The sequence below is a fragment of the Oryctolagus cuniculus genome, chromosome 18 (genome assembly GCF_051225735.1).
Source record: "Oryctolagus cuniculus isolate XC-2025 breed Fujian yellow rabbit chromosome 18, ASM5122573v1, whole genome shotgun sequence".
NCBI classification, from domain to species: domain Eukaryota; kingdom Metazoa; phylum Chordata; class Mammalia; order Lagomorpha; family Leporidae; genus Oryctolagus; species Oryctolagus cuniculus.
In genome coordinates, this window is record NC_142884.1 from 15,305,446 (window position 1) to 15,326,064 (window position 20,619).

Consider the following 20,619-nt stretch of genomic DNA (forward strand, 5'->3'; position numbering starts at 1 on the left):
CCTGGGACATGTCCTAGAAGACTCAGCATTGCCTCACCCTAGGACCCTAGGACCGAGCTCGCCACAGTTGTCCCTACCTGAACATCTACCAGTCAGGGAACACTGGTTAGGAGCCAACTTGTAAAAGCCCCACGCTCGTCTAGGCTGCGGAGCGTGAGTGATTGGCGGTTGCTAATCAAGCCTGGGTTTGCAGGTGGAGGGAAGAAGGCGGTGGTGCGAGTTCACTGAGGACGCTTTCAATGTCGCGAGGTTGGACTCCCGGATGCTGGGGGAAGGGGGTGACTCTACAAAAGCTCTTTACTGCACCGGTAGGGGTGCGGGGTTTGTGTTTCTGCCGGTTGGGTGGGGCCTCCTGGGGAGGGCAGAGGGCAGAGGGAGGGGAGAGATACAGGCTCTGCGTTTCCTGCCTCACTCACCCTCACTCAGCGACCGCATGTAGCTGCTGCGTCCGCGCCAGGCGTCTCAATCTAACGACAGTGATGCCCCAGCGCTGCGCCAGGCCCTGTGCTAAGTGCGTTACCGCCATGGCGTATATTAATACAGAATGTAAATCCGTTCCTGCAGTCGCTCTGAAGCCAACTCACCTGCTACCGCGCAGGCAAGTCCAGGTGGAGGGTGATGAAGGGACTTGGCCAAGTCCCAAGGCTAAGGAGGGTGGGGTCAGCTCGCTCACCCTCCGTCCTGCTCCGGAAGGCTTCCGGCGCGTTTGCGCTCTTGCACTCCTGGTGTTGGGATGCTCAGGCAGCCGGGGGCCGGCCTGCTCTCTCGCCCAGGGGAAGAGTCGGCGAGGGCAGGAAGCGCCTCTTTCTTGTCCATAAGCTTTGCCTATCCCGCAGGGGGCCAAGCGCCACCAGCTGAGCCGGGGGCACGGGCCTCCCCCATCTGACCTGGCCCCTCTGCCTGTGCTTCCCAGGCTAGCCCACTCTGGGAAGTCAGTCTGGGCCCTGAGCTATCTCCCGAGTGAACTGGGGGCCCAGCCACGGTGGGGTCTAAAACGTTTAGTGCCTGATGTCCCAGCCCCATCCCGTGCAGAGCTGAGTGAATATTTGTTGTGTCAATAAATTAACGAATCCCGAGGTGGAAGTGAACGCCCGCGCGTGTTACTGATGAGGATGCAGCATCGCAGGTGATAGCAGTGAGCTGTCCGAGTCACAGAATGAACCGGCGAGAAAATAAGCAGGGATTTGCTCTGGGTCAGCTGGAGTCTGCATCCTGTGTTTTTACCCAATATGCCAAATGGCCAGTGGGCTGAAAACCAGCTTCCCGCGAGACTGATATGGTCCTGCTCTTCCAGGCCCGCCCTTTTCTTTTGGAAATCTCTGGAGCTTTGGGCACGGGGGAGGAGAACGGCGCGAGGCTGGGGTGGGGAAGAGGACAGGGAGCAGAGGCGAGGCGGCTGGAGAAAGAATCAAGCCCGGGGCTGATTTGAAGGTGAGCGTAGGGGTTTCTCGAGACCCACAGGGGGCAGCCGGAGTCGGCTGCCGGAGGTGCGGGGGCGGAGAAAGGGTGGGGACCAGCCCCGCGGGGGGCGATGCGGTAGCTGCGGCGGCGGCCGCAGGAGTTTCCCACAATGCAGCGCGGTGCGCTGTCCCCGGTGCTGATGCTCAGCGCTGCCCCGGAGCCTCCGCCGCGCCCGCCTCCCGCCCTTTCCCCGCCCGGCCCCGGCCCCGGCCCCGGCCCCCGCCATGGCTCAGCTCGGCCCGGCCCTGCCCCAGAGCCGTCGGGGGGCCTGGCTGCGGCGCTGGACAGCAGCCTGCGGGCCGCCGTGGCGTTCAAGGCGGAGGGCCAACGCTGCTACCGAGAGAAGAAGTTCCGGGAAGCCATCGGCAAGTATCACCGGGCACTGCTGCAGCTGAAAGCAGCGCAGGGGGCCCGCCCTGGCGGCCTGCCCGCCCCCGCCCCCGGGCCTTCCGCCAGCCCGGGGCCGGCCCGCCTCAGCGAGGAGCAGCAGCGCCTGGTGGAGAGCACGGAGGTGGAATGCTATGACTCTCTCACGGGTACGGGGCCGTCGGGGGGCTCCGAGGGGCGTGTGTGAGTGGGAGGGGTAATGAGCAATCGTGGGGTCCTGGGGACTCGGGTAGGGGTGGAGGCAGAAGGGGCGAGGGCTCAGGTCTGTTGAGGGAGGCTTCAGAACTTGAGCAAGGAAAGGGATGGGGGTGGGTAGGGGATCATGGGGTCTCTGCACGGAGCAGGCTGGGGGCCAGGAAATGGGTTTTGGGCTGCGTCGCCGGGGGGCCCCCTGCTACTTGTGAACCTAAAGCTAGGAAGGCCCACCCTGGATGAGACGTGCACGGCTGCGTTCCCTTGCCTCTACGATTGCACTTCATGCGCTTCCTGCCCAAACCTCCCGGCAAAATTGCCCGCAAGTGCTTGTCTGCATCTTTCGCGCCCCCTAGCGGCGGCGCAGATGGGTTCTAGTCTGATGGGTTAGCAGAATGGCGCCCCCTGGTGGCCAGAGCAATCCCTTCAGCAGGGTTTCGCCGTGAGGCAGGAGCTTACGCCTGGAGGCGAAGCCAGGCTCCTGCAGGTCGGGCGGGTTGGGGGGTGGGGGGAGGCGGCCAGCTCTGAGAGCGCCGCCCCGGTGCCCCCGCAGCTTGCCTGCTGCAGTCGGAGCTGGTGAACTACGAGCGGGTGCGTGAGTACTGTCTCAAGGTGCTGGAGAAGCAGCAGGGCAATTTCAAGGCCACCTACCGCGCCGGCATTGCCTTCTACCATCTGGGCGACTACCCACGTGCGCTGCGTTACCTGCAGGAGGCCCGCAGCCGGGAGCCCACAGGTGAGCGGCGAGGCGGGGCGGGCCCAGGGCAGGGAAGCAGAGCGCTCCGCCTGCAGAGCTGCCGCGAGGGAGAGCCGCGCCGCCCACCCCGCAGCCCGCGTCCCCCACCTACTCCTTACTCACTCGCCCAGTCACCCGGCGTTCATTCACCCGCCATTCAGACGCCCCCAGCCGCTGCTCAGCCGTGCAGTCACTGACCCTGATCGTCCCATTCACGTAGCCACCTCCGGATCCGCCCCTCCTCATCTCCCAGCTCACACTCCTTCCCCCTCACGAACCCCGACACCCACCCGCTCGCTTCGCCAGCCATGCCCGCAGCCACTCAGGGTGGGCGACGTCAGGAAAGCAGTCTGTGTGCAGGGCCCTGGGAGGGGCCGGCAGAGCCGGAGGCGGGCTCCTCCTGCCGCGGGCCCGGGGCCCTGGGGGAGGGGGCACAGGGGAGCAGGACCCTCGGACAAAGCTCTGCCCGCCTGCCCTGCAGACACCAACGTCCTGCGCTACATCCAGCTGACTCAGCTGAAGATGAGCCGCTGCAGCCTCCCGCGGGACGACCCTGGGCAGGGGCCCGGCCTCGGGGTGTGAGGGCTGAGGCCGACTCCGTCCCCTCACCCTGTAACCTCCTGGCCTCCCGTGTGTGCTGGTAAAGCTCTTGTGACCGCAACCTCCTTGTGTGGTGTTCCTGTGGGGGCCAGGGCGGGGACACGGTCCCTGGACCGCAGGGACCCAGAGAGGCATGGGGAGGGGCCGGGTGCCACTAGGGGTGACCCAGCCGCCGCGGGGCCCGGAACGACACATAGCCAAGCAGGGTAGGGGCAGGGGTTACCTTTAATGCTGCATGTTGTGCCAATCCCCCATGATGCCCTGTCCCTGAGTATCCCGGCCCACCCTCCCCCCACTGCAGGGTGGGCACAGGGCTCCAACCCCCTGGGGTACAAGGGAATAAATTAAGTGTTTCCCCCCCTCCCTCCTTCCCCAATAAATAGAGCGAGTGTCCTGCCCGGGGCCTCCCCCGCCTTGGGGCACTGCGGGCTGGGGCGGGGCCTGGGGCGCTACATTCATGGCTGCCCAGGCGGGCGGCGGCGGGCAGGCCTCAGGGGGCGCTGTGGGCCTCGCACAGGGGCACGGTGCTGTCCTGGCTCTGCCCCTCCATGTCCATGTCCAGCAGCGTGGGCTGCATGCTGGGGGGCCCAGGGCTCTCCGGCGTGGTGGGCCCGCTGGGAGGCGAGATGCTGAGTGTGTGGCCAAAGGAGACCAATTTCCAGGGGTCCAGGCGGGGGCGGCTGGCTGCCGGCCGGGGTCTCGGCGCGAAGGTCAGGGTGGTGGGGCGGCCAAGGAAGTCGGGGGGCCGGCGGCGGGGTGGGAACAGGGCCTGGGGGTCAGGCAGGCGGGGAAAGTCCACGGGGTCCGGAGGGCCTGCGGAGAGAGGGTGAGATGCCGGGTGCGCACAAGCGCCTTCCGGCAGGGCGCCAGCACCTTCGGCCTCGCCTCGCCGCACCTGGCCTGCGGCCCCGCCCAGCAGCCCCTAGCCACGCCTTCGGGCCCCTCAAACACACTGCGCGGGGTTGGGTCCGGGAAGGCGTAGAGGAGACTCGAGGAAGGACGGTGTCTCTGAACAGGGTCCAAATACCACCGAGGGTTACAGAAAATAACCAACAAGTGGGCAGGCGTGGGCAGGCGCGGGCAAGCGCAGGAGGTGGGACACGGCACCTCCCGGGCATCGCACCCGCAGCTGCTGATGGAGGCATAGCGGCCCCGCTGCCGCCCGCCGCCCCCGCCTGTCTGTTGCACGGGGACCCCTATCAATTCTCCAGCGGCTACAAGGTCCCTCCCGCCCCCACGCCGTGCCGCCGCCTTAGGGGTCTGGCTGGGCCTGGAGCCAGGGCGCATGGGCCGGGGGCACCTCACTCACCCGGGCCGCGGCCTGCGTGCTCCGGGGGCCCGCGCTGCCCCAGCGCCCCGTCTGATGGCGTCCGCCGGTGCCCGCGGCTGACGGCGCGGGCGGCCGTGACGTGGGTGGGCGTGAGCGACTGGCGAGGGTCCTTCTTGAAGCTCTCCAGCTCCAGGTCCACCAGGGGGTTGGCGCTGGGCGCGGGTGTGGGCGGGGAGGGCGGCGGGGAGGGCGCGGCCGGCGCGGCGTCGTCGCTGTCAGAGCGCAGCAGTGAACGCGTGGAGTTGCAGTCGGACACGGACGACAAGGACACGAGGGTGGCCGAGGGCGCCAGGCCCGGGCCGGGGGCCGCGTCGTCGCGGCGGCCCGGGAGGCGCCCGGGCGGGCTGAGGCCCCGCGGGAAGCGGCCGGCGCGGGGGAAGAAGAGGCCGTCCAGCCAGCGCCGCTGCTCCTCGCCGTCGGCCGCGCGCGCCTCGGCCACGTCGGCGCCCAGGCCCACGGCGCCCAGCAGCGTGGCGCAGCCCAGCAGCGCGAGGTCGCAGCGCCGCCGAGCGCTGTGCCCGGGCCGGGCGTGGGGAGCGGCCGGCGCTGGGTCCCAGGGCGTGCGCGCCCCCGGGGAGGGCTCGGCGGGCAGCGGCACAGCGAGGTAGGATGGGGTGGTGTAGGGGGAGGGGGACACGCTGCCGCCGCCGTCTGCCTCCGCGAACTCCTCTGCAAACGGAGGGGGGCGTCGTCAGAGGCTGCAGGCTGGCCCGGGCGTCCAGGTCCCGCCGCCCTGGACCTGGCGGCCAGGGGCTGGCCCCGGTGACCCCCAAACAGCGAGACCGCCAGGTGCCCCTGAGCAGCACACTGAATCTTTCTCCTCCACGGGCCTGGGGGAAGTGACCCTGGGGGCAGCTCCTCCACTTCCCGCCCCTTCTCTCCCGCCCCCGAGCACCCTCGCCCCTTACCCATCTCGCTGAGGCTGGCGAAGCCAGGGGCGATGGGTGTGTGTTTGGGGGACTTGCCCAGGTTGGGGGCGCTTGACGACCACTGCTTGCTGCCTTCCCCCAGGGCCTTCAGCCTGCAGGGAGCACCGAGGGGGGGGGGTCAGCCACAGGGCTGCTTGGGCACAGGTGGCACCACCCGGCCAGTACCGAGAGATGAGGGGTCAGCCACAGGGCTGCCTTGGGCCTGGGCACAGGTGGCACCGCCGGCCAGTACCTCTCCTCGCCTCCCGCGCGCTCCTTCTGCAGAGTGGAGCTGGGGCCCCACGTCCGGCCCTTCTTCTTGCCCCCAACCAGTTCTTCCTTCTTGGGAGGCCCACTGCGGCTCCAGGTCCCACTGGCGCCACCGCTGCCACCGCCGCCACCGCTGCTGCCGCTGCCTCCACAGTCCACGGGAGTCACTGGGCCGGGAGAAGACACTTGGTGGCTGGATCTTGGTGTCGGCCACCTCTGTGGCGCCCCGGGCCCTCCCACCTCCCCCTGGAAGCCCTCCTGCAGCTCCCCAGTGCTCAGCACAGAGTCCCAGCCGCCCAGCCTGGCATCCGAGGCCCCTCATAAGCTAATTCCCTGCCACTGCCTCGCTCTCGTCTGTGTCCCTCCTCACAACGGAGCCCTCAACTGCCCGTCCTGGTGGCTGCGGGCCCTGCAGCCCGGCTCTCTGCACTCTGAACACCCTGACACTGGCATTCCTCCACCCGGTGCTTGTCCTTGGTCCCGAGACTGGCTTCCTGGGCCTCCTACAAAACAGGTGTCCCAACAGAGACACGTGGTGGCTGGGGTCCTGGGACAGCCGGCAGATTCCATGGCTGTGCCCATCTCTCCTTCCCAAGCCCCCGACCCCACCCCCGGGACCAGCGCCATCATCTCACTGGCCGCCTCGCCTGTCTTTGCCCCACACCACAGCCAGAGGGACAGGGTGGACGTGACCCCAGTGCAGGGGCTCCCCATGTGCAGGCCTCTGCTCAACCCCCAGACCCATCTTCATGAAGTCAGCAGGACCCCCTGGGCTGGGCAGTATCATGTCGTCGGGCAAAACAGTACAGAGGGTTCTGGGAGAGCTGACCCCCTGAGCCCCTGCTCACCCGCTGCATGTGGTCTGGTGAGGGCCAGGCCAGGACACACGGCGGGGAAGAGGCCTCTGCCCCTTCTGTTTGCGCTGGGGGTCACCGTCCCCAGGTCTTTCGGCCTGGACTGGAACTGGCTGCCCCGGGCCTCCGGCTTGCGGCTGCAGAGGTGGACTCCCTGGCAGCCCTCATCGCACAAGCCCACCATGATCAACCTCTCTCTCTCTCGCCTACTGAGCTGTCTCTGGAAAACCCCATACCCTTGATTCCTCATGGCAACTGGAAATTACAACGCTTGCTGGTTGTGGCCTCGCTGTCCGTCTCCCTTGCTGAATGAGGGCAGGGGCCTCGCCTGTCTTGTTCCCTGCTGATGCTCCAGCCTATGCCCGTCTGTGCTCAGGGTGTTTGCGGACCGCCTGCCCACCCGAGTGCTCAGGACCTGGGAGATACTCACGGCGAATGGCCCTCAGCCGGGGGATGATGCTGGGGCTGGCGGGGGGGCTGGCCCCATCGGACCCTTTCCGCTTGTCCAGGGTGGGAGACGCTTGTACTGTGATCTTGTGCTCGAAGCCTGCGAGAAGAAGGGACTTCCCTCAGCACAGGCAGCAGGAGGCAGCCAGAGGGAGCCCGGCAGGAGCGGTGGTGGCGGAGGACCTGCGCCTGAGGGCCCGCGTGCCCGCCAGCAGCCGCGGCAGAACTGAGCACACCATGCGCGTGTGACCAGGAACTGGAGTTGAACCCCCGCCCCTAATTGTAATGAGCTGGCTTTTAAAGCTAACAGTGTATTCAGTTGGGGACTGGAAGCATTTAAGCCTGTCTGGGACAAGCTGGGTTTGTGAATCAACTTTTTTCAACTACAAATTTTATGAACTCTAAGTACACATCAAATATTTCTGTATACATTTAAATTTTTCATTTACTTTCATTTTGTTTGAAAGGCAGAGAGAGACAAAGAGTTCAACCTTCCATCTGCTGGCTCACTCCCCAAATGGCCACAACAGCTCCTGTGGCCAGGGGCCCAGAACTCCGTCCAGGGCAGGGACCCCCTGCCGGAGCCATCGCCTGTGCCCGCCGGGGTGCAGGGCGGCAGGAAGCAGAGCTGGGACTTGGACTGGGCGCTCTGATCCGGGCCGAGGACGTCCCAAGCAGCGTCTCATCAAACATTTTTGATGAAAACTGACTGCCCAGATGGAGACGTGTTGAGAATATAAAGTACACATTGGATTTCAAAGATTTAGTGAAAAACGCAGCGCCTGGGCTGAGTTCTGGCTCCACTCCTGAAGCCCACTTCCTGCTGATGCGCACCCTGGGAGGCAGGGGTGATGGCTCGGATCACCGGGCCCCTGCCGCCCACAGGGGAGGCCGAGTTCTGGCGTTTGGGGCTTTCTCTCTCTCTGCCTCCCAAATAAAACAAGCTGGGAGATAAAACCGAAGCACAGACGACTGCCCCCAGCCGCTGGAGACGGCTGCTCTGAGGGGCTGGCCCTTGGCTGTGTCTGTGCGAGGCTTGGGGAAAGCAGCTGTAGGCTCCCCAAGCTCTCCCGGGGGTGGGGGATCAGAACGCCTCACTAAGCTGTGCAGTTAACTTGATTTTTCTACTTGTGACAGATCAACCAAAAAGGTTCCAAACTAGGAGGAAGAGGGAAGCCTGGGCCTGCGCGCGCTGCGGCCTGGGGGCCGTACCGGGGAAGCTCGGGCCGCGGGGGCGGTACCGGAGGGGGCCTGGGGGCGGTACCGGAGGGCAGGCTGATGTGGCTGCCGCCGTCTCGCAGCTTGAGCAGGCGGCTGCGCGTGAAGTTGCCCTTGCGTTTGCGGACCCTGGGCTTCTCCTGGCTCAGCTGGCACATGAGCAGGTGCAGCTCCCGCTCCACGATGTCCATCTCGCGCTCCGCCAGCTCCTGCTCCCGCCGCCGCAGCTGCTCCTCCTGGAAGCGCTGCTCCTGCGCCGCCCGCAGCAGCTCCTCCTCCCGGCTGCGGAGTTCCTGCGGAGCAGACGCGGGGGCTGGGGGCGGGGCGGGGCCTCTGCCCGGGGCCGCTGGGTCCGCTTGGTGCCCTGCACCCAGCCGTGGGATACGTTAGGTTCACAGTCCAACTCCCATTTCACGGTCACTCTGGGTGCCAGGGCAGGGGACTGTGTGAGCCCAACAGGGTACCCTTTCTCTCTTTGAATTACCTGTGTGATTCGGGAAGCTCAAACATCCACAAAATCAGAGCAGTGGACGCCCACGAGCCCACACCCGCCGGGTACCCCCTCTCCCTTTCTGCTGCGGTACTGCAAGCCTAGCCCCGACATCACTTGGCATCAGCTCTAAGCGCCTCAGTAGCCCACCCACAGGAGAGCCCCTCGCTCCCTGTGCCCGCTGTCACCTTCTCCTTGGTCCGCAGGTCATCGAACATGTGCTGGATCTCCAGCTTCCAGTCCTCCTGCAGCGAGTGGAAGGACTCCAGCGGCATCTGGAACAGGGCTGACTGCTCGATGACCTCCAGCCGCTGCAGGATGCTGCCGAAATCCGGCCGCCCGTGTGGGTCTGGGTCCCAGCACTCTGGGGCAGGGTGGAACGAGGGCATGAGGGCCGTGCGTGGGGGCCCGAGCCTGCTCACAGGAAGGGGGGACACTGGGGTGTGGAGAGCGGCTTCCACGGAGCCGAGGCCGAGGAATTCCAAGCCAAACTCCCAGCCATACACCGCTCAGGGAGACGCTGGGGGAGACCCAGGGACCTGCTTCCCGTGGGCCATGACGCAGGAGGACTCCCAGGCCCACGGACCCTACCAGGTTGCCCGCAGGCGCTCTGGACGTGGCCAGAACAGGGGTCTGGGGGCCCAGCCCCTTCTCCTTCACTCCTGGGCCCACTGGCATAGCAGGGTGTGAAAGGGGATGGTCTAGGCCCAAGGGCCCTGTCACCCCAAACTGAGCCTACCCACTCCATGGGGCCCTGGCTCACCCTCCAGTAGGCGGGCAAAGGGCTCAGGGCACGTGGAGGGGATGGGCAGCGTCAGCTTGTTCATGGCCACACCATATGCCACGGCCAAGGCGTCGATTTCACGGTAGGGGACCTCACCCGTCAGCAGTTCCCAGAGCAGCACCCCGAAGCTGCAGGTGGGGGAGAGGAGGTGATGCCACAGCCCCCACCCCATCCTCACCCATGCCCGAGCCCTGCGCCTGGCCCCACAGGGGCCTCTCTTACCCCACATCCAGCCCTGGCTGATTTGACCTCCACTTTCCAAACAACTCTTGGGGCTACGGCCCCCTTTGCTCTGCCTCTTCCCTCACCCCTGCCTGAATTCTGCGTCTCCTGTGCCTGCGCGGTGCCCCAGCCTCTCCTCTCCCGCCCTCCTCTCTGTTCCCACACCCACCCTGCAGGCCTGGCCCTCTTGGTAAGCCTCACAACAGCCAGTGAGGCAGATGGTATCCACGTGACCCCCGTTTTATCCACTGAGCAGGTGCAGGCTCACAGAGGTTAAGCTGCCGCTCGGGGTCACACAGCCAGGAAGCGGCGGAGCTACCCTGGGGCTCAGATCTGCACGACGCCGACACTGCTGCCCGTAACGTGCACACGATGCCAGCGTGCATGCCACTGTGCTGCGTGGCCAGCGCACACGTCTCCTCCCCAGGAAACTGTGGAACCTTCTGGATCCTGACTACCTGCAGCAGACCCGGGCTCTCCCAGCGTTCTGCTCAGCCGACATGCACTTATTAAGTGCCTCATGTATGCTGGTGCTGTTCTAGGCACTGGACCCACAGACTCCACTTCTGCCCCTACACAGTGATGGCCTCCCTGCCTCCCCAGGGACTGCACTGGCGGAACGGAGCTGGCCGCGGCTGCCTGCGGTGGCCCCACCTTCCCGTGGAGCTCAGTCCGCCCACACGACCCACACTTCTGCGCAGGAGGGTGTGTGGTGGGCATCTAGCTTGCAGGAAGTGTCCTCAGGACAAAGGAGTGCCCCGTTCCTCTTCCTCTTCCCTACTGGCTGGAATGTGGACACACAAGCTGAAGTCATTTTGGACCACGAACAAACTTGGGGATGGCGGCTATGCAAGGTGGAGGAAAAGAACGGGGGCTTTCCCCGGAGGTGGGCTCATCCGCTCCTCTGCCCCGCGTCCCTGGAACGCTGCGGGGACCTGCGGTGGCCACAGCACATCTGGTGGCTGGGAGCCACGGATGCCATCATCCTGAGAAGGCCGGGACAGACCAGCCCCAGAAAGTCGTGCTGCCCCAACACAGGAGACTGAGTCCCTCGCACTCCTGGGCTCCGCGTGGACGAGCACAAACCTCTCCTGGTTCCGGGGTTCTCCCTCCTTGCAGCTGCACCACGTACACATTGGGAGCCGCAAACGAGACCTGACCAGTGGACCTTCTGGGTGGAGCCGGACACTTCCTGTCTGATTTCTCTCTGCCCCGAATCTGGTAATTTCCTGCTTGGACAACCTGGAGTTTCAGCTAGGGACTGACAGGGACTGAAAAGGGGGAGGCGGGGTTTGGCTCCAGTCAGGGAAGAGGGTGTGGGCTGAACAGCTGCTGGCCAGGGCAAACCCTCCTTCGCCTCCCCCTCCACCCACTTCCCCACTTCTCTGATCTATTCCCCACCCAACAGCCAAGGGGGCTTCCAAAAGGCGGGATCAGATCCTGCCACTCCTAGATTCACCCGCTGGCTTTCCCGGGACTTGGAACAGACGCTGCGTCCGAGCCCTCACCCAGGCCCTCGCAGCTCCAGCTCCGTCGCCTGCTTCCCGCCTCCTCTGCTCTGGCCACACCGGCCTCGCGCTCATTCCCGTCTGAGCACCCGTCTGGGTAGCATCTCTCCTCACACCTGGCACAGCCGGCTCCTGTTGTCCAGAGCTCAGTGACTGGAGAGCTGTCCCCAGAGCAGTACTCCCCTGCCCGAGCGCCTCCTCCAGCCTCCTTACCTCGGCACCAGCCCTTTCTCTGGCAAAGCACTATCTTTCCAACATTATCTTAGTTTTCTTCACTTAAAATACCTTTTTATTCTTTTAGCTTCTGCTGTAGTAATTTATTTATTTATTATTCCCAAGGGCAGGAGCTATGTCTGGTTTTGTTCACTGCCATGTCCCTTAAACCCAGTGCCGATGGATGGATGGATGGATGGATGGATGGATGGACAGACGGACGGATGGACGGCCACATGAATGGATGGATGGACAGATGAATGGACGGACGGGTGGGTAAATGAGCGGATGGATGAACGGGTGGACAGAAGGATGGATGCATGGACGGATGGACAGGTGGACGGACAGATGGATAGTGGACAGGCAGATGGATGAATGGCTGGCTGGCTTTCTTCAAAGGCTCCCATCCCCTGACAAACGGGAGCTGGGTGCTGGGGGTGCCGAAGGGGCCCTTTGATGCTGACACCATATCCTATCTGCCCCCTTTTTTTAAATTTCTCGTTCTGATCTGGGTCGTTCTGCAGGTGGGCACCTGTTCAGCGCCTGTCTGGTGGCCTGGTCCTGTGGGCCAGGCCCCTCCCGGCAACCATCCCTCCCACGCTGCCCTCACCCTTCTCCCTGCCCCACTGCCTGCCGGCCATCCTGGCCGCCTCAGCACCTCCAGACGTCGCTGCTCTTGGAGAAGAGGGAGAGGCGGATAACCTCCGGCGCCATCCAGGCATAGGTCCCCGCGGCGCTCATTTTGGTGGTCTTGTGCCACTCGCGGGCGAGGCCGAAGTCTGTGATCTTGAGCACCGTATCTGCGAGGTTGTGGTTCTCGATGGCCTCCAGGATGAGGACTGTGTGGCAGGAAGAACCGAGGGTCAGGAGACGGCCTGCGAGTGGGGCTGCGGCCCCTCGCATCCTGGCCCTCTGCTGTCCCTTCCCTTCACCGCCTCAAGCTGCCCTGCCCCGCGGCGGCTACTCTCTGCCTGGAACACCATGGGCCTCCAATCCCAGTCCTAGGCCCCCAGGAGGGATGAGGGCGCCTCCCCGGGTCCTCTGACTCCAACGATGAACAGCCAAGAAGCAACAGCCGGGGGCGAGCACTTGGCACAGCAGAGGCCGGCGCTGTGTGCTAAAACAATATGGGTGCTGGTTTGAGTCCCGGCTGCTCCGCTTCTGATCCAGCTCCCTGCTGATGTGCCTGGGAAAGCAGCAGAGGGTGGCCCAAGTGCTCTGGCCTCTACACCTGGAGCTCCTGACTCCTGGCTTCAGCCTGGCCCAGCCTCAGCCATTGTGGCCATTTGAGGGAGTGAATCAGTGGATGGAAGATCTCTCTGTCTCTGCCTCTTCCTCTCTCTGTGTAACTCTTTAAAATAAATAAATAAATAAATAAATAATAAATCTTAAAAAAAAAAAAAAAAGATGCTGCTTGAGACACCAGTTCACTTCCCACGTGCCCACGAAGAGCTGAGGCGGGGCTACGCTGAAGCCGGGAGCTGGCACCTCAACCTGGGTTTCCTGCGTGGGCAGCAAGACTGCAACACTTGAGCCCTCACCTGCTGCCTCCTGAGGCGCACATGAGCAGGAAGCTGGGATCCGGAGCAGAGCCAGGACTCAAACCCAGGCGCTGGACGCAGAGTGCCGGCATCTCAGGCAGCGTCTCAATCATAGCGGATGGCAGCTCTTTGTCTGCCTCTCTCTCACTTCCAAATAAATAAATGCTTTTTCACAAGAGTTAAAATAATAAAGAACCATTGGTCAAGGTAAAACAGTTTAGAATCGCAACTACAGTATAGCAGATGTTGTCCAAATTATCATAATTTGGGGCCAGTGCTGTGGTGTAGGTTAAACTGCTGCCTGTAGTGCTGGGATCCCATACCAGTGCCAGTTCGAGTCCCGGCTGCTCGACTTCCCACCCAGCTCTCTGCTGTGGCCTGGGAAAGCAGTAGAGGATGGCCCAGCTCCCTGGGGCCCTGCACCCACGTGGGAGACTCAGAAGATGCTCCTGGCTCCTGAATTTGGAGCAGCACAGCTCCAGCCATTGCGGACACTTGGGGAGTGAACCAGGATAGGAGATCTCTCTCTCCCTCTGCCTCTGTCACTCTTTCAAATAAATATATTAATTTATTTATGTATCGGACCTGGGCCGATCTGAAGCCTGGAGCCAGGAGCTTCTTCTGGGTCTCCCATGTGGGTGCAGGGACTCAAGCACTTGGGCCATCTCCCACTGCTTTCCCAGGCCATTAGAAGAGAGCTGGATCAGAAGAGGAGCATCCAGGACACGAACCGGTGCCCATATGGGATGCTGGAGCTACAGGCAGAGGCTTAGCCTACTGCACCACAGCGCTGCCCCACCCCCAATTATTATTATTTCTTAAAGATTTATTTGTTTACTTATTTGAAAGGCAGAGCTACAGAGAGATGGAGAAACACAGAGAGATCTTCCATCTGCTGGTTCACTCTCCAAATAGCTACAATGGCTGGGGCTGGGCCAGGAACTCCATCCGGGTTTCCCCACAGGTGCAGGGATCCAGGCACTTGGGCTGTCTTCTGCTGCCTTCCCAGGTCATTAGCAGGGGGCTGCACAGGAATGGAGAGCCAGGTGGAACTGGCAGCCACACGTGACACTGTCCTCAGAGGCGGTGGCTTACCCTCCTGCACCGCAATGCCTGCCACTCGCCCCCCCCACCCCTGTGGGATTATTTTAAGGAATAACTGAAACAATGTTTGCACTGTGATTAATACAGAGTAAATGGTCAATGTGGTAATAATTGTTATTTACAAATAACAAATAAATGTAAATTAGACTTCTGCCTCCATTGGCTTGGACAGCACTCATTCATTCATTCATTCAAGGACATTAATAAAGCTCTGACTATGCGCTTAGCACCGTGACAGGTGACATGAATGTCAGAATGTAAGGAAGATCAGTGGCTCTCCTCTTGGCCTGCGAGATAAACCTAACACCACCTATAACACGATGCAGTAAGAAGCAGGAAAGGAAGGCCAAGTGACTCCGTCTGTCTGAGGCCTGAAGGAAGCTCCCGGATGCAGGGGCCGGTGCCGCAGCACAGCAGGTCAAGCCTACGCCTGCAGCACCGGCGTCCCATACGGACACTGGTTCCAGTCCTGGCCGCTCCCCTTCCGATCCAGCCCCCTGCTAACGCCTGGGAAAGCAGCAGAAGATGGCCAAGCGCTTGGGCCCCTGCACCCACGGGGGGCAGGGGGGACCTGGATGGAGCTCCAGGCTCCCGGCGTTGGCCTGACCCAGGTTTTCTGTTGCTCTGCCTTTCAAGTAAACAAAAAACAAGCCTTGATCAAAGAGCAACAGGTGGGATGTGTAAAGCAAAATGTCTCTGTCGCCCCTGAGGGCTACTGGAATCGGGACCTGGACTCTGCGTCCACACCCTCTACCACTGAGGAGGCCACACAGCGCTCCACCCTGTGGCTCGGGTTGGTCACGTGACTCGCTTTGGTCGGGAATGAGGCTGATGCGACAGGGTGCCGGTTCCCAGTGCAGACCCTCGGCGGCCTTCTGTGTCTGCTGTCCCCATGACAACACGCTTCAGCCAGCCCGAAGTCTACTCGGGCGAGGCCTCTCCAGCTGAGCCCAGCCTTGATCAGTTTGCCCTCAGCGGCCTGCAAACGCACGCGCAGTAACCAACAACTGTTGCTTTAAGATGCTGAATTTTGGGGCATTTTGGGACAAAATCTGAAACATTCCCCAAGTATTCCAAAGAGCTCTAGTTTTCCTGATGCCTAGGTCTACCCTGAACAGAAATTACAATCTTGGCTACTGCTTGCAATGGCCTGCATGAATTGACCCACAAAACAACCCATTGCTATTGACTAGCAAACTGAGGCTCAGAATGACGATTACATAGAAGACGGCAGGACAAGGCCTTGAGCTAAATGCTGTCATCAGAATCCAGTGTCTTAACCATTCAACTACAGAACTGGGTGCGATTTACTGTATCTTTCTTCTTAAAGATTTATTTATGTATTGGAAAGGCAGAGTTAGAAGGGAGAGAGGGAGAGACAGAGAGATCCTCCATCCACTGGGTCACTCCCCAGATGGCTGCAAAGGCCGGGGCTCGGCCAGGCTGAAGCCAGAAACCGGGTCTCCCACGTGGATGGCTCTCCCGGGTGCATTCTTGGCGGAGCAGCCAGGACCGGAACCTGCATTCTTACGGCTGCCAGCATGGAGGTGCCGGCCCCCACTCTGTTCTTCACCCCGAGACGTCTCTGTACACAGGGGTGGTGACGGTGCTCACCCCGCAGGAGTACACTAAGGATTCCCTGTCTGAAGCACGCACCGCAGGTCCTCCCGAGGTGCTGGCTACGACCGCTCCTGACTTCCCTGCCTTTATCTTTCACCACTCCTGGCTACGTCCCCAGTCATCAGAGTAACAGGGGCCGGCGCTGTGGTGCAGCAGGCAAAGCTGCTGCCTGAGAAGCCGGGGCTCCACTTCCAATCCAGCTCCCTGCTAACGGCCTGGGAAAAGCAGCCAGGCCCCTGCCACCCACATGGGAGACCTGGAAGAAGCTCCTGGCTTTGGCCTGGCCCAGCCCTGGCGGTTGTGGCCATTTGGGGAGTGAACCAGTGAATGGAAGACCTCTGTCTCTCCTTCTTTCTCGGTAACTCTGACCTTCAAATAAATCTTAACAAAATAATAACATTACATTGTGTCCATCTGGCCAGGAAGGAGCTGAGGGTTGGAGGCGTCAGTGCAAGCTGGGCTCCAGGTGGGCACTGCGGCACAGCAGGTGAACTTGCTGCGCGGGGCGCCCACATTCCTACTGGCTGCCTGGTTCGAGTCTCAGCTACTCATGCTTCAAATTCAGTTTCCTGATGAATGTGCCTGGGGGTGGCAGATGACCCAAGCACTTGGGTCCAGCTACCCATGTGGGACACCTGGACGGAGTTTGAATCAGTCGCCTCTGGCAGGCATTTAGGGAGCAAACCAGCTGATGGAAGATCTCTCTCTCTTCTTCTCCCTACTCTCTCAAACAAATAAAATTCTTTTTTTTTTTTTTTTTTTTAAAGCTAAGCTTCAGTACTGCCTCCTCCTGGAAGCTGTCTGTGACTCCACCTGCCCAGACATCCACGACTTGTGGGTCCCCACCTGTCCTACGGTGCAGAAGGCCTATGTCATGGGGAGCGCCTCCTGCCCTGACACTTTACAGCTGCATCTACAGCTGACCGTGACACTCCCTGCTCAGAACCCTCTCATGGGGCCGGCGCTGTGGTGCAGTGGGTTAACCCTCTGCCTGTGGCGCTGACATCCAACATGGGCGCTGGTTAGAGTCCCGGCTGCTCCTCTTCCCATCCAGCTCTCTGCTATGGCCTGGGAAGGCAGAAGATGGCCCAAGTCCTTGGGCTCCTGCACCCGTGTGCAGCTCCTGGCTCCTGGTTTCAGATCGGTGCAGCTCTGGCCAGTGAGGCTAACTGGGGAGTGAACCCGTGGATGGAAGACACCTCTCTCTCTCTGGCTCTTCTTCTCTCTCTGTGTAACTATGACTTTTAAATAAATAAATACATAAACCAATCTTTTTTTAAAAGAACCCCCTCTAATAGTTCCCACTATACCAGTGGAACGCCCATGTCCCCGCCATGACCCCGTGCACCTGTCAGCATCGGGCCCTGGCCACCTTGGCGAGTGCATCTCTCACTGCCTCAACTCCTGCGTTTCTCGCACCAGCACGTCCACGTCCATTTCACCTCAGGACCCTGCTCTGCTGTCCCCCTCCCCCACACCTTTGCAAGGCCAGCTCGTCTCTGCTCAGGTCTCTGCTCAACTGTTGCCTTCCACGGCCACCTGATTCCAAGATCCCCACTGCCCTCTCCTCAATCTGCCTCGAGCGAACCCGGTGCTTTCTGAAATTTCCATATTTATTGATCTGCCAATCCATCCATCCATTCATTCATCCATCCATCCACCCATCCATCCCCTATCCCCCCATCCATCCCCTATCCCCCCATTCATCCATCCATCCACCCATCCATCCCCTATCCCCCCATCCATCCATCCGCCCATCCATCCATCCCCTATCCCCCCATCCATCCATCCATCTGCCCATTCCTCCATCCCCTATCCCCCCATCCATCCCCTATCCCCCCATCCATCCATCCACCCACCCATCCATCCGCCCGTCCATCCATCATCTGTTCCTCTTCACTAGAAGGCAACTTCCATAACAACAGGGAAGACTCTTGCCTTCTTCACTTCTGTAACCCCAGAGCCGAGGACACTGTCTTGCACACAGTAGGTGCTTAAGTATTGCTCAGATGAACCAATGAATGAATGAATGACACCACCGGGGAGCTCCTTGGGGAGGCAGGAATGGGGAAGGCTGTGCAGGGGAGGCCCTGTGTCCCCCGTCCCAGGGTCTGCTGACCCTTGGTCAGGCAGCACGGGCTGGGCATGGGCACACTGTCCGTCAGTGGGGGTGAGTGTGTGTGTGCTCCGTCTTCCCGAGCAGCATGGCTGGGGCTCCTGCCTACAGCTATGGGGCATTTCCGAGGCATCCCGCCCAGTCTCCCAGTTGGGGCACGGGCCTGGGCATTGTGGGCACACGGTAGCTGTCTGCCGAGCCTAAGAATGCCAGGCCCCGGAGGCGAGGATGACTCAGCCCCTCTGCTCTGGGGCTTACAATCGTTGGCAGAAGCCTAGCATCGAACATAAAGGTGGTGGGGTGGGTTCAAGCAAACTTCAAGATGCCAAACTGACAGGAACCAGAGCAGACGAGCCGTGACACTGAGGGCAAAGGGAACCCCTGCATTTCCGGCTTGGCCGTGAACCCAGGGAGCACACCGGCCTCACTCACTGTGCATCCCTCTTGTTAGCATGTGACCTGGCCGGGTGAACACCAAATGCAAGAAGAGATGCGAGGCAGTGAGATGGGGCTAGGGTGAGAATGGGAGAACCAGGAAGGCAGGATTCCCCCTGCTGTATCCCGGGGGCAGGGGCTGGCACGCGGACTCCAGAAATACCTGCGGAGCCAAGGAACGAGACGTCTAGTCGGTGAGAACCATCGGGCAAACAACGGCTGCCTGGGTCCTTGCTGGGCTCCTACTTAGTAGTTGCTCGATTAATATTGGCTGATGCCCTGAGAAGTCTCTTGGTCTAAATAAGGCTTCTGGGCTCCACCTGGCCCCATTATTCATTCAACCAACCAGTCAACTTTTGAGACCCTGTGACAGGCCAGAGGCCCGGAGGACTCCAGGACGTGGGGCCGACTCCACGGGCCGACTGCTCTGCAGGGACACTTGGCATCACCAGAGACATCTCTGGTGATCACGGTAGCAGGGGCAGGGGGTGCTGCTAGCACCTACTGGGTAGAGGCCAAAGGTGCTGCTAAGAAATCTACAACGCAGGAGGCCCCTACTGCAACCTGGTCCCTGATGGCAGTAATGCCAGGGCTGACAAACCCTGGTGGAGGCGAGCTGGCTCTCTCTCTGTCCCTTCCTGGTCGACTCTGGCATCGTGGCTGCGTGGTGAGCACTACGAAGCCAGGCAAGGCGCGACGCCTGTCTCGGCCAAGGCAGGGCACTCAGAGCCATTGCCGAACTCCTGGATGCAGGCTTCCTGAGCTGCCAAGACTCGGGGGGCGGGGGAGTCTTTTGCTCCCTGACTGGGGGCAAGGCCTGCCCCACCTGGCCGCCCTCTCTGGCCCTGTGCCATCCGCTTCCCACCACCTGGGCTGGGCGGAAGGAAGTTTTGACTTACTGTTGATGGACTTGAGGTCCCGGTGGATGATGGGCACAGGGGCGTCGCTGTGTAGATAGTTCATGCCCCGGGCCACCTGCACGGCCCAGTTGACCAGCACGTGAGGGGGCACCCGGCGACCGGCCAGCACCCTGCTCAGCGCGCCCCCTCGGGCATATTCCATCACCAGGCAGAGGTGCGGGGGGCTGAGGCAAGCGCCCCGAAGGGCAATGATGTTGGGGTGCTGCAGGGCTCCAAAGAGCCGGGCCTCCTGGCGCACCTGCTCCGCTGTCACTGCCGGGTCCCGCTCAGGGTCCAGCCTGGCGGCCTTCACGGCCACCTCGTCGCCGCGCCACAGGGCCCGATAGACTTTGCCAAAGCCCCCGACACCGATGATCTCCTCCAGCTGCAGTTCGTGGAAGGGGATCTCCTGGGGCAGCTGGAGCCCCGCGGGCGCGGCAGGCGCGGCGGGGGCCACGTAGTTGCTGGGGAAGACCCCCACGCGGCCGCTCGCGAGCCGCCCGGTCCACCAGCCCTCGTCGCCGGACACGGCACAGTCCTGGGACAGCACCTGGACGCGGTCGCCCCTCCGCAGGGTCAGCTCCTCGTCGCCCACCGCCTCGTAGTCGAACACCGCGGTCCAGACGGGCCCCGCGGGGGTCGCGCCCCACTCCTTGGCCGCCGCCGCCCCTTCCTCCTCCTCCATGGGGGAGGGGCCGGGGGCTGCGGGAGGCCGCTTCACACTGGCTGCCCGCGGGATGCAGAGGGCGGGCCCCGGCGGCCGGGACAGGGGGCAGTCTCTGCGGGCTCTAGGGGGCTCCTGGGGGCCATGGCTGGGGGGCCTCCCGCAGGAGCAAGCAGCAGCCTCTGTGCGAGGGCAGGGTCGTCCCCTCTGATGCGTTTGTCCAGTCGGCGCGGGGTGGGGTGGGGCGGGGCGGCGGGTTCACCTGTCTCCCCCAGACGTCAGGGCGCTTAGAGGGCCTGGCCGCACGGTCCCCCGACGTCTGCCGGGGCCCGCCGGCGGCGACGAGGGGGAGGGCAGCAGGCCGCCCCCTCTCCCCGCGCCTCTCACCCCGCGCAGCTCCACCGGCGGCCCCCGGCTCCGCATCCCGGGCCACCACCGCCGGGTCGGGCGTGGGTAGCGGGACCCCGGGGGCGGCCGCCCCGGGCTGGGGTGGCGCGCCCCTCGGCCTCCTCACGCGCGGGAAGGCCGGGCGGCCCCCATCCTCGGCACTGGCCTCCCGGTTGGCCCCAGCCCCTGCCCCCGCCCGCGCCGCTTCCCGGCCTCCGGCGGTGCCGAAGTGA

General features: G+C 62.6%; 2 protein-coding genes across 5 annotated transcripts; one reads left to right on the top strand and one right to left on the bottom strand.

Moving 5' to 3' along the window:
• Window positions 1–1,438: 1,438 nt before the first annotated feature.
• Window positions 1,439–3,989, top strand: TTC9B (tetratricopeptide repeat domain 9B). Its single transcript, XM_051836398.3, has 3 exons — window positions 1,439–1,997; window positions 2,594–2,776; window positions 3,258–3,989. The coding sequence occupies exons 1-3, from the start codon at window positions 1,571–1,573 to the stop codon at window positions 3,356–3,358; spliced, it is 711 nt and encodes a 236-aa protein (XP_051692358.3). The 5' UTR covers window positions 1,439–1,570; the 3' UTR covers window positions 3,359–3,989.
• On the bottom strand, window positions 3,584–20,588 carry MAP3K10 (mitogen-activated protein kinase kinase kinase 10). 4 transcript variants are annotated; one of them, XM_051836386.3, is made up of 10 exons: window positions 19,336–20,583; window positions 12,279–12,459; window positions 9,657–9,805; window positions 9,082–9,257; window positions 8,450–8,696; window positions 7,169–7,285; window positions 5,868–6,051; window positions 5,615–5,727; window positions 4,686–5,375; window positions 3,584–4,189 (listed from the first exon to the last, which is right to left on the bottom strand). In XM_051836386.3, the coding sequence occupies exons 1-10, from the start codon at window positions 20,018–20,020 to the stop codon at window positions 3,867–3,869; spliced, it is 2,865 nt and encodes a 954-aa protein (XP_051692346.3). In that variant the 5' UTR covers window positions 20,021–20,583; the 3' UTR covers window positions 3,584–3,866. The 4 variants fall into 4 exon arrangements, with proteins under 4 accessions (XP_051692346.3, XP_089174879.1, XP_051692347.3 ...); XM_089318753.1 differs by lacking the exon at window positions 9,657–9,805 and having other exon boundaries at window positions 19,336–20,586; XM_051836387.3 differs by lacking the exons at window positions 9,657–9,805; window positions 12,279–12,459 and having other exon boundaries at window positions 19,336–20,588.
• Between the last annotated feature and the right edge of the window lie 31 nt (window positions 20,589–20,619).